At 46.2% G+C, this 12,998-nt stretch overlaps 1 protein-coding gene across 2 annotated transcripts; it reads right to left on the bottom strand.

Annotated features, from left to right (window-relative positions):
- Positions 1–51: 51 nt before the first annotated feature.
- Positions 52–12,688, bottom strand: LOC146271681 (integrin alpha-6-like). 2 transcript variants are annotated; one of them, XM_084708001.1, is made up of 26 exons: positions 12,394–12,688; positions 8,770–8,894; positions 8,552–8,631; positions 8,218–8,473; positions 7,736–7,867; positions 7,104–7,317; positions 6,761–6,954; positions 6,520–6,614; positions 6,254–6,378; positions 6,082–6,171; positions 5,930–5,991; positions 5,594–5,763; positions 5,363–5,500; positions 4,826–4,941; positions 4,592–4,745; positions 4,352–4,435; positions 4,150–4,229; positions 3,973–4,050; positions 3,757–3,859; positions 3,436–3,621; positions 3,178–3,276; positions 2,927–3,037; positions 2,657–2,755; positions 2,121–2,246; positions 1,899–1,998; positions 1,065–1,204 (listed from the first exon to the last, which is right to left on the bottom strand). In XM_084708001.1, the coding sequence occupies exons 1-25, from the start codon at positions 12,573–12,575 to the stop codon at positions 1,924–1,926; spliced, it is 3,174 nt and encodes a 1,057-aa protein (XP_084564127.1). In that variant the 5' UTR covers positions 12,576–12,688; the 3' UTR covers positions 1,065–1,204; positions 1,899–1,923. The 2 variants fall into 2 exon arrangements, with proteins under 2 accessions (XP_084564126.1, XP_084564127.1); XM_084708000.1 differs by lacking the exon at positions 1,899–1,998 and having other exon boundaries at positions 52–1,204.
- Positions 12,689–12,998: the final 310 nt, after the last annotated feature.

The following is a 12,998-nucleotide window of genomic DNA, read 5'->3' as shown; positions in this document are numbered from 1 at the left end:
AACCCTCATGTCCAAATGAATTGCTAATACAAAAACAAACATGACTTGACACAGTATGTAAAAACATTTATTTGAGAAAGCGTGGCATATTTGTATATTTTGAACATTTCATTCATACCTATCTCAAGACAACTTTATTCTCCTCAGTATTTACAAACGGAGTGCAGCATGGGGGCTGTTTGAAAGTCCATACGTGAAAAGGATCTCCAGCCTTGGTGTTCAGTCTATCCTAGCTTACTTCCCACAGTTAGTCTGTGGGAAAGGAAACTGTCAATGATGAGAATACTTGTTTTCAATAGTCTTTGAAGGATATTGAGTTAACACTCCGCAGCCCCTCTAATCTCTGCTCTCACACGGGCCCTCTGCATGAAAACCAACGGAAGCATGAACACAACATTCATTCTGTCAGTGCTGATCTGCCTGATCAAGAGTGTATCAAGACAGTCACTAATACAAGCTGGATTGTGGGATGGCAACTGTTAGTTTTTTTATGCAGATAACCCAGACTGAAAGTCTATCAAATTAGTTTAAAAGTGTTAAAGCCTACCCTGTCCTTGGGGCTGATTCTGAAGGTGGTGGAACCATTCAATCTAACATAAACGCAAAACATCCTTAAAATTATGGAGATGCATTGTGAAAATCTACTTAAAGGGTTCTTTGGCCAGTAGAGTAACAGGGCACACTCATACATCAAGAACAATAAATACACACATTTCAGTAAAAAGGAAAATATACAAAAACACTTTAAAACCCCCATAAGAAACTGAGGCCACAGGTCCAAAACAATGTCCAAAGTCCCGACTGACAGTAGTTGTGCAAAAGAATCTCAAACTCTTCCAGTGGTCCAATTGAAGATTATTATCAACGTCAAATATAACTACAAATCATTGAACCTCAAGAGAGATATTCTAATCAAGCTTTCTTACATTCATTTTTTTCTGTTTCCAACCGTGCAAATATTGTATAAGGAGTCCTAGGAAGTCATAAAAGGGGTGTGTTCAATTGGAATTCTTTTGGAAAGTTCAGGGGTTGGTGATCATTAGGAGTAGCTGTGGTTCTCCTTCCAGTTGGTCACCCATGGCTTCTTCTCCAGGCGGCCATGTTTGTTCTTTGCTGGTTTTACATGCCTCTCCTCCTTAGCGATCCGCACGGCATTGTAACTGGGAACACTGTGGTCGTATTTGGAACGCTTAAAAAAGCCACACTGTGAAAAAGAAATGAAATAGGTTAAGGAAGCTAAGCTTGGTTTGAACGTGGTGTTTGTTAGTTTTTAGTTTTTGTGGTCACTATAATGTTTGTCAGACTTTGTAGCCAACACAACTTTAGGATACATGAAAAAACAGAATGGACGGTCGAGAAAAGAGGGAAGCGGTTGTAGATGAAAGCTAGTAGGAGTCCTCTGTGTTCCTCCATGCAGAAAGCAGGAAAGTCTGCTCATTGTGAGGCCTGTAGTAAGGCTCACAGCACAGGTACCTACAGACAGGAAAGATGGGATCTTTCCAGGAAAAGGAAGTGAAAGAGAGAGGCTGTTGTGACAACCACAGGCACAGACTCGCCCCAGGCCACATCCAACCCAAGGTTGTTCATCAGACTCACAAGCTGTTCCTTCATCGCCCACAACAAGGTCCACCTCCCCAGCCATGCATTCAGACCATATAAACTCCCCAGCAACATGATGCACAGAAGATCTCAAGCACACATTTTCTCCAGCGACCTGTGAGCTAATCACATTCACAGCATCATTACAGCAGCCGCCACTGTGTCAACAGATGCCCCAGTCCAGAGTTTCCCTGCTCAAGCATTGGAAGAAAGCATTGCCTGTCCAGCATGAGAGAATTAGGCTGCCCCTGTCCCAGCACCCCCTCTGAATGGACGGGACGGTAGACGGGTTTACCCACTGAATGAGACTGTCTCTTTTTCTCTCTATGCATCTGACGTCAGTTTCTCTTTGTCTGAGGGGGGGACATCATCTTTGTTTTTGTTCCCGAAGAAACCACACTGAGGAGAGGGAATGCATTAGAGTGTGTGTGTGTGTAGGTGTGTGTTCACGCATGTGTGCGTGTGTGCCCATGTGAGAGATTAGTGTAAAGTACTTGAGACTGTGTGTGTGTGTTCCTTACCTTCCAGAGCAGGAAGACCAGCAGGCCCAGCAGGAGCAGGCCCAGCAGGATGGCCACCAGGATGATCCACCAAGGCAGGCCTCCCAGCTGGGCCGCACGGCGCTCTGGGAACACCGTCAGCCTCACCTAGAGGACGGACAAACAGACGGACACACAGACGGACACACAGACAAACACACAGACAAACACACAGACAAACACACAGACAAACACACAGACAAACACACAGACAAACACAGTCAACCATGAGGAAACATCTTGTCTTGATTAATACTATTCCCACATGAGAAACAGCAGTGGGCAGACACAGAAACACAATAGAACTACAGTATAGATACACAGGCAGTGCATATAGAGCAGGGCTGCCCAATCAAAGTTGGTTCTTTCAACCCTGATCTAGCACACCTGATTCTAATAATTAGCTGGTTTACGAGTCATTTGTTGCTTGTTATGACTAGAGTACTGAAGGATCTCCAGGAGGGTAGATTTCCAGAAGCAGGGTTGGACAGTGTATGATGGTGTCTATGATAAGGTACCTGAGTATCTGAGTTTTTCAGGACAACGTTCTGGGCCGTGCCTTCAATATGGAGGGTAGCCTTCACCAGCAAATCCAGATAGTTGAAATTGGAAAAATCCTGAAGAATAGATTACAGTTGAATCAAACGTGCAAATTAAACTTGCATTTGAAATATCGACACTATTGACAGCAATATTTTATATGTGCTGCACCTCTGATACATCAGTGTTCCCATGGGGGGAGAAACTAAAACCACTAGGATGCAGCTGCGGTGGTGCTGATCCCTCACCTCCAGGAAGGTGCTGTTCCACAGGCGAGAGTGGAGCGTGAGGTGTGCATTACTGTCAAAGTCCTGCAGGGGGCAGCGAATCTCCACACAATTCGCACCGCTGCCACATGACTAAAACAAGACAGCAAAAGCGAACTCAGATCAATCTTAAAATATTCTTATTGACTTCAGTAGCCGAGATGAATACGCTTGAGCTGTGAAAGACATTTGCGTGCATGCACGCAGATGAGAGAGCAAGAAAGTAGGAGTACCAGAGTTGCGTATTTCCTCTTGTCAGTCAGCAGTGCTATGGATCCCTCTTGGTTTGTGTCCTCTATGGCACGCCTCTTCCTTATGGTGGTACTTGGCTCCTAAACACACCCGAGATTCACACACACACACACACACACACATAGATGTTAACCTAAGTTACTTATGTTTACCAATCCACTAGTTTATATACAATTCATTGGGCGATATACAGCATTGTTGTTTCAATAGTTCTTTGGGAAGTCGAGCATAGGCCTGACCTCTTTGACTCTTTGGGGGTTTATGTCTGTCTGCGGAGAGCAGTTGACTTGACTTGTGGACTTGTGGACTGATGAGTCCACCTTCATCAGGTACAAGAGCCACTTCCCATTGGTCGTCTCCTTTGGCCATTGGATGATGAGGGATGCTGTGCCAAAAGATTTCAAAGGCTTCCCTAGGTTGGATACCTGTTGGTTAAAGTCAAAGATAATATTGACAAAAACTAATGTCAAGTGTTTATTTAGCAGACACTTTTCTAACTAACGAAGGGAGATAAACAGAGCAAACTTGAATTTGGAGTCAAATGAATCCATCAGACTAACTTTGAACTGGAACCTGATGGCGCTGCCGATGTCACTCTCTGTCTTCATGTCACTTTCACCTTTCACACCTCCACTGAAGGATACCTGGGAGGGCTGGGCATGCCTGGAGCACAAGCACAAACACACTGCTGACACTGCTGCTGGTTGTGGTGGTGGTAGTGGTTTGTATGTGTGTGCGTGTGGTAAGAACCAGCAGTGAATGGAACCCTGTCTTACCCTGCGATAGACAGCAGCAGCTCAATCTGCACCTTGACCTTGGCTTTGACCATCTCCATTTTCTGCTGCTCACTTGTCCTATAGGATCAGTGGGTCAGCACAGGTCAAAGTCAAACCCAAACTAAGAGCTAGCCTACTGTACTCGCATGCTATACAAACCAGGACTACTGTACTCACGTTTTCAGTTTCAGGTCGATCTCTAGCTCTGTGACATCGAGAGAGACGCCTCCTGTACTGAGGATAATGTAGAAGGTCACCTGGACACACAACACACACACAGATTAGTCCTAGTTTGTATCTTAAAAGCATGACAGAGCAACATGACAGGGGAGCAGATGAGCTGGTCTTATTCAGCAATTCTGTCTGCTCTTGCTCGCACCTCAGAGTCTTTCTTGAATGGGTTCCCCAGGTCACAGTCCGTCTGGGAGCCATTCGTATTGGCCACGCAAGACACCTGACGCTCCTGCAACCCGAAACAACAGCCAATCAGAGCGGAGTGCAAAATTGAATTAGCACGAGAATTGTCCTAATTGTGTGCGTGGGCTTTTGTGTGTTAGACTGAGAGAGAGAGAGAGAGAGAGAGAGAGAGAGAGAGAGAGAGAGAGAGAGAGAGACTTACAGCAGTGGTGCGGGAGGCAGAGTAGGACAGGGAGGGGGGGAAGGAGGCAATCAGAGCAGCCTCGTAGGCATCATCTCCATTCTTATTGGTCACAGTGATCTCTAGGGCGATATCCTTCAGGTCACTAAGGGAGACCACTGGAACTCCATCCTCACTGTTGACACACAAAAACACATGAGAACTTTGGTCTAATTGCTTGTCTTAACCCCCCAAAAACTGGCAAGGTATACTTACAGAGGTAGTGGAATGAAGACATCTTTGTTGTGTTCTTTAGAACAGAAACGGTACTCCATCTTTAAGTTACTCTGACACACATTATCACTGCCACAGCCCTCCTTCAGGAAACTCACCTACACACACACACACACACCAGAGAAATCCAGATTGAATGGAAACACTTTCTACCCCCTATATGAGTGTGTGGGGTTACTGTGGGGTTACTGTGGGGTTTCTGTGGGGTTTCTGTGGGGTTACTGTGGGGTTACTGGGGGTTACTGTGGGGTTACTGTGGGGTTACTGAGGGGTTACTGTGGGGTTACTGTGGGGTTGCTGAGGGGTTACTGACGGGTTACTGAGGGGTTTACTGTGGGGTTACTGTGGGGTTACTGACGGGTTACTGACGGGTTACTGACGGGTTACTGTGGGGTTACTGTGGGGTTACTGTGGAGTTACTGTGGGGTTACTGAGGGGTTACTGAGGGGTTACTGAGGGGTTACTGAGGGGTTACTGAGGGGTTACTGAGGGGTTACTGTGGGGTTACTGAGGGGTTACCTCAGCAGTGACGGGAGCGATGGAGTCCAGGACGGGTGGCAGCTGAGGGAGGGAGCTCTGCCTCCGTCTCCGTGTGGTCTTCTGGATCTTCACGGAAACGTCAATCGGGATTCCCCTCACCTTGTCCTTGATGTTGTCCTGGAGATCAAAGGACAACGACAGGTGTGACTGCAGGCGTACAAATGAGAGGACGGAGGTACGAGAGGGAGGCGTGATGGGAGCGTCCAGTACCTGCAGAGTGAGTTTCTGAATGATGCACTCCTTCTTGCCCTGGACACTGAGACTGAGCTGTCCGGTGGATTCATAACCAGGGTCAGTGTTAGACTGTGTGGAGAAGGTGACTCTAGAAGGAAGACCTTGCTTCTTCCGCTCACCCTCCACTGCAAAGGAATACTCCACCACTGGCGGGAGGGAAGGAGGGATGGAAAGAGGGAGGGAGGGAAGAAGGTACATTCATTAAGGGAGATATCAGATGGTTGAGAGATAGAGTGAGACATCTGGACAGACTTTCCCTTCCATGGGAAATTTGAGACTTAGTGTTGTTGTGTAAAAGTACTGTGGTCTTACCTAGTCCAGGGTTGTAGTTCTTGGGGTTGGCTGTATAGGAGAAGCAAGCCGTCACCTTTAGACTGAAACACACAACTTCAGGGTCACACATGGTTTTGAGGCAGCTTTACACTCAACATCACACATGAGCACACACAAACAAGCAAACTGACCAGATTTTGTCACCACAGTTCTTCTTAGTGAGGTCAAGCTCCTTTGGCTCGATTGTGACAAGCTTTTCTATGTTAACGACCGGTCGAGCCCTGAGATGAAAGACAAAATATCACTTTAAGGTCCAACATGGGAGGAGTCAGATGGGCGTTGACATATTGTTGTTATGGTTACCTGTAGACCAGCACAGAGTCAGAGAGCGAACCAACAGCCAGGTCTGGGTAGGAGTTTAAGTCCAGGTCCATGTTCCCTGCCAGGGAGTAGCCAAACAGTTTCATTTCCGGCTGTCCTGCAAGAATCTAGGATATGCACACACACACACAAACATACAGATATCACACAGCTGTGTAAAATGTTAATGATTTCAAACAATAGAAGAGGCATTAGAGCTAGATTATTCCAGCATTGAGGTCAAGGGGTCAGGGGTCATGACTTGGTACCTGTGTTGGCTTGGTGTTGATCCCATTAGCAGTGCCATGGTAGATATAGACATTTCCTGTCCCGCCATTGTCGTAGGGAGCACCAACAGCTATGTCTGTGAGACAGATAGACAGACGTCAAACACTGTGTGTCACCTTTTCAGAACTATGGTTCAACCATCACCTTCATTACTGTAGACAAACAAATTGTGGACACACACAAATTGTCTTTTTCTGACACAGTAACACACTCTCTGCTCACCCTGAAATCTGTCTAGGTTTAAGTCTCCAATGTTTTCTACTGCCAGTCCAAACATGGAATCCCGAGGCCCGTCGATCCTGGTAGGCTTTATCGTGTTCCACTCTCCTGCCTTGTTGATGTACACATAAACGGCTCCGCCCACCTCTCCGTCCTTCTCAAAGTACTGAGGGGCTCCCACCACAATGTCCTCCCAACTAGAGGCAACAGGGTCACACAAACTCCCATGAATACAGTGCATAGGTGCGTTTGTGTGTACCTGTCGTGCGTTTGTGTGTACCTGTCGTGCGTTTGTGTGTGCCTGTCGTGCGTTTGTGTGTGCAGCCGTGGGCGTGTTTTGTCGTACCCGTCTCCATTCAGGTCCACCACGGTAAGATCGTAACCAAACGAGGACGCTAGCCCCTCCCCCTCCAGGAAGTACTCAGGCACCAGCATGTTGCGCTCATTCAAATCTTTCTTTAGCAACAACACTGACCCACTGTGATGGGCTCTCGGTGCCCCAGCAACAATGGTCAGCTGACCTTGCTTGGTTAGGCTCTTCCCTGAGTCCAGAGAGAAACCTGGTGGGATAAACATACAGTACATTTAACATCACTCGCTGTCATCAGTTGCTTAGTTCGTCAGCTAGTCAGTCAGCCAGACAGAATGTCAGACAGTGAGACAGTCAGTCAGCCAGACAGAATGTCTGAGTAAGTAGTGACTGGTATACAAACTGATCAGGAATAGAGCTGGATATACTGGTCATGAAGACTACACCTGAACACACACAGATACACACCTGAACACACACACACTGCTTATGTAAATACACACAGAGACACATCAAGCAGGCTGTATTTTCAGAGAACAGATACAGAGTATCTTCTATCGCCTTCCCTACTCTAATTCTGAACAACATCAGCTTTCAGAGCACCCGAGATGAAGGGATGAAGATGGAAAGAAGGAGAGGAAGAGGAGGAGGCAAAGGTGTAGACGTACCCAGGTAGCTGCTGGATGGGACAGGGACCTGTTTGGGATTTTGACTGTTCTCACCCCCCACCTCAAAGGGTCCGTCGTCATAGATACCCATCTCCAATAGAGTATTGTTCTTCTGCTCAATACGCACCATACCTGGGAGGGGAGAGGAGAGGAAAGGAGAAGAGAGGAGAAGAAAGGAAAGGAGGGGAGGGGATGGGATGGAATGAAATTAAATGGAATGGAAATTCCAGGAGTATGAGGAAAACCTCAACACAATAATGGAAAATGTAATGTACGTAATCAGATTACAAAAACAATGTGACTGGAAAAGAATCCAATTGAGAAATCAAATTATAACCATGCGATAACAATTTTAAAAATCAGTACATGTCATGTTTTAAGATGTACCACAGTAGTCATTAGTATCTAACCCTAATCTTATTGCCTACACATATATAAACATGTGTTACATTCCTCTGCACACTCCCCCCCTCCCTGTATACCTTTCCAGTTGTATACTCCAGGAGCCCCAAAGATGAGGTAGTGGTAGTCTTTGGTGAAAGCGGCAGACAAGCCCTGCTGACAGTAGCCATACAGCTCATGCCCGCGCCCCCGACCCTCGCAGAAGCGCCAGTTCTCATTGTCCTCAGGTGAGGAAAAGGTCAGGTCCTGACTCATCACGTAGCAGCGCCCAGTGATGTCACGAGCCTCATTTTCACTTTTCATGAAACGACGTATTTCGTATCGATGGGCGCAGGTCTAGGGAAGAAGACAGAGATAAGTTCACATACACTTTAGGCGGTATGGTCTACAAATGATACACACACACACACTTACCACAATCTTGCCCCCTGGTCCTTGACTGCTCACTGTCACGCCCATCCACTGATTCTCCTTACTTTCTGTATTAGGATCCTCTGAACACAATAACACACACAAGCACACACACACACACACACAGACCAGGAAACATGGTGTTATGTCTATTGAAGTTATCTTGGGACACAGGCCATACGGTTGATACATGTAAAGTACTGTGTCAAAGGAGAGCTCACCTGTATTGTCAAACTCCACCCTCTTGCAGGAGGAAGAGGACGTGATGTCACAGTTGTATAGCCCTCCAGTCACCTTTGCTATTTGACCCTTTAGGGCCTTGGCCCTCGGTGCTCCAACAAGTAACCTGGAACACACACGCACACACAGACACACACAGTCAGTGGCTGAGGGTTAACATCTTACACAGCGCTATTGCCTACCTGATATATAAGATGCAATTGCTTAGAGTGTTATGATACTGAATGAAGGAAGTTTCTTTCCCAGGTCGACCTTGTAGGTTTATAGATCTGTCCCAGTCTTTGTCCCAAAACCTGTACCATGATGGCTTGTTGTACATCAACAACCACATCAACCTTATTCACTGTCAGACTACCTCACCGAGGTCTTCCTGCTGGTTAACCCACACAGAACCAGTATGACATGGCTAAACACACATACTCACTCACACACACAGTCAAACAGGCCGCTGTTCCATGCCATTCATAGTTTAAAAAAACTTTCAACTGCTTGGTTGAACAGAGCTCAGACCCACATAACATCCACACAGGACACACACCCGCCTACTAAGACCCTTAAGACACTGAGAAAACCACAGACGTTCACACTGTGGTGAACGCAGACACACAGGCTCTCTGTGAAGCGAGGACGGGAGATGATGCCCTGGCTCTCCTGGGGCTCTACAGTTCCCCTCAGCGTGTCACAGTCACACAAGTCAATCACTGACCTGCTTCAAGCTGCATCAACTGATGCATTGTGGGATGTTATAGAGAGAGCAGCACTAAACATGCAAGCCCATCAATGCCCCTGTGTTCAACACATGCATATACCTACTACTAGTCCTGCGCATCACACTGATTCACGGTGAAGGTCAGGTGATGAACTCTATGCTTCCATAACTAATTTAATAACATGACAAACTTGACAAAGGAGCCCACAGAATCTCACCCATTAAAGTGTTCGTGTTAGAAGCCCTACTATATCCCACGGTTGAAATGTTTTATGACAATAAAGAGAAACACAATACTTCATGGGACCAGAGTAAGGGACAAAATATAATCTATCGCCTTCAATATCTCATCATGGCCTTGAACATATTGAAATATGCATGGCCTCTGTAATCTTTCTTATACCAGGCCACTTCTTTGATGTTCTTCATTTGGAGTAAGACTCCAGTCCAGGTAAGGAGAATATTCTGGCAGCCTTAAAGACACAGGAAGTCAAGAGAATAGCAGGAAGGAACTCTGCCACACCATACTGCACTCTGGAAAACATAAGTCAAGAAGTGCAGTTCTTTTTTTCCACTTGATCATTACTTATAATACTTATCGGGCTGAACTAGGCATCGCTTTTATTTCGTACACACAGCAGCTGAACAGGTCCATTGTATTATATTTTGTGGGAATCATTAATCTCCTAACTGTTTGATCCTGTTCTGGAGTCTGACTGAGAACCGTGTAGCCCAGTGGGCCTCTGACAATGATATCGCTGTTTATTTAATCACTCTGCAACTGTACAGGAAGCATCAGCAGGCTGCCCACATGTACAGGAAGATGCAAGACAAACATGCAGTGTGTGTGTGTGTGTGTGTGCGTGCGTGTGTGTGTGCATGTGTGTGTTTTCAGGGACAAAAGAATGAAACACCCAAACACAGAGACAGCACTGAAAACATAACCCCGCAGAAGAGCAGGAACACATGCCATTGAAGGCCTGTTCTTGTTCAGCAGCTCCCTGGCTGCCTTCAACACCGTAGCATGTTGCCTGGTGACAGCAGATCCACATCAACTGGAGATTCCACATTCAAATGGGTTGCAGAGCCACCCCAGAGTGGTTGGATCGTCACAGGATTCTGAACCCTCCCAGAACACTGCGACTGCCAGGGTGTGTCTGGTTCTCAGGCAGGGCTCACGCAAACCCCAGAGCCTGCTGTGGTTGGCTAACAGAGGGGTGCAGGCACAGATGTTACCTTGATTTATAGCTCCCCACATTCTTTCTGCCATAACATCTCTCCCCTCCTTTTCACTCTCTCTCTCTCTCGCTCTCTCTCTCTCCCTCGGCTTTGATGTTGTCTAACCTGAGCTAACCTGGCTTAGGCCAGGGCAGAGAGGGAGGGAAGGAAGGGGGGAGCGATGGAGGGAGGGAAATGGGCTGGCCTAGCTCACTACCCAATCCTTTACCAGATTAGACGGTGCACATTCAGTACAGTGTGTCGTGTAAAGGTTTTTATCCAGTGTAGTTTGTTTCCACAGGTCTTCGACTCACTTCTGAATTCCGACCCCTGAGACACCTAGCTCAAGCCCTATGCTCAAGCTCTGGACCCAAACCCTCAACTAGAGGCCCAGGAAAGTTGAGGGAATCTTGGTTTTACAACCTCATACACACAGAACCCATATTATCTTTAAATCATGTATCATTCCTATTCTCACTCAAACATGTGTGTCTCAGACACAAACACACTGTAGCCAACTCCCTGTCCTACTGCAGGTACTTCAAATACGCACCTGTGGGGGATGGATGTACTCAAGTTGACACACCTTGGGTGTGGCACAGGGGCATGACTAACCTTTCACACACGGACGACGAGACACACACTTCAGACACACACACTCCTAAAGGTAACCACAGAGATGAAACCCAACCCTAACCCTCACTGATTCAAGAAAGGATTCATTGTTAATTGCATAAACTATATTACAGTGAGATGAAAAGTAATCTGCACAGTGAAGCAGTGCAGGGTGGAGAATATTGAGTTAAAATGGGAGCTGGGCAGAACACAGGAAGGATTCAGCACTGCACACCACTGTGTTTAGTACCTCAAACAATGTACTTTCTTACACACCGTTACAAAAGACTAAGGATGCCTCAGTGCTCTCTACATACACGCAATCTATCTACACACTGCACGCATCATTCACCTCATTACAGTAACACCGGACACTCTCACACACTTTCAGCTTTACTTGAAACATTATGTTCTGTTAACTCACAGAACACTAATTCTGTATATTTCAGTCTCTTTCTCTAGCATGTCACTCTAGAATTCTTTCTACACAAACCCCATGCTAATACCCACGTGTCTTTCATTTGGACACTGTATAAAACTGGAACAGAAAATGCCAGTGTGTGTGTGTGTGTGTGTGTGTGTGTGTGTGTGTGTGTGTGTGTGTGTGTGTGTGTGTGTGTGTGTCGGTACATGTGTGTTGGTACATGTGTGTTACATCTATTAATGACATACAAATTACCAATGTCAGAAAATGTTAGACTTGAAACTTGGTAATAAGTTTAACTCCAATGCCATACAGATTAAGCCGTAGGTCACTGCAATGATACAATTCGTCTTGATTTTGTGATTCAGAAACGCATTAAAACATCTGGATGCAGATAAGATTAAGTTATTGGTAAGTTACAATTTGTAGTGGGTAAAGTTGAACTGTGAGGGACACACAAGGGCGTGCGCGAGCTTGCACCCTTCTGAGCAAGTATAATAAAATCTAAGAATAATTAACCTGTGAAGGACGGCGAAACACGGCGCAAGAAGAATAATCAACAAAAGTTTATGGACACTACACTGAAACAAGAACTTCACAAAGGCTGAGTTACACAACGAAGCTTATACTGTCACTTACATTCTCTTATCAACCGGCTTCAACTGCCTGTGCATTGCGAGAGAGAACCCGAAAAGGCTCCCGGGGTCTCCAGTCTTTTTGATGACATTCGCGGTGTCCAGGTTGAATGCCGACAATCGACTCCATTCCAGGATTAAAACAAACGACAGAGAGTAGACGTACAGTATCCACCTCAACTCCATGATGGCAACTGTAATGATTATACAAATTGAACACTTTATAGTAGATCACTCCACCGGCTTCTCCGTGACTATGGGCTGGTACTGTACACGCGCCTACTGGGAGATATGTTCTATCTGCTTGGGGGTGGCTTATGGCCCACTTGAAGGTTGTGCCGCGCTCCTCCCACAACCTCCGTCTCTCAAAGACCACTCCACCTACTTACCTGGGGGCGCACAAAATCATCAGCATAGTCATCCGCTAACGCAACGGCACACCTTGAAAAGCCTGCGAAATACTTTGAATAAAAATGCTGTAACATAACATATAAACATTGTTTTGTGTTGCCATGGGATGTGGACTAGTTAAATGGGATGTCTGTGGAACTGTGTTTCTTGATGGAGGGATGAACATAACAAAAAAGTGAGTTCAGGTTATGAGATTGA

Source organism: Hypomesus nipponensis, chromosome 10 (assembly GCF_054491055.1).
Source record: "Hypomesus nipponensis isolate SF chromosome 10, ASM5449105v1, whole genome shotgun sequence".
Classification (NCBI taxonomy): Eukaryota; Metazoa; Chordata; class Actinopteri; order Osmeriformes; family Osmeridae; genus Hypomesus; species Hypomesus nipponensis.
This window is presented reverse-complemented; position numbering and strand designations above follow the sequence as displayed.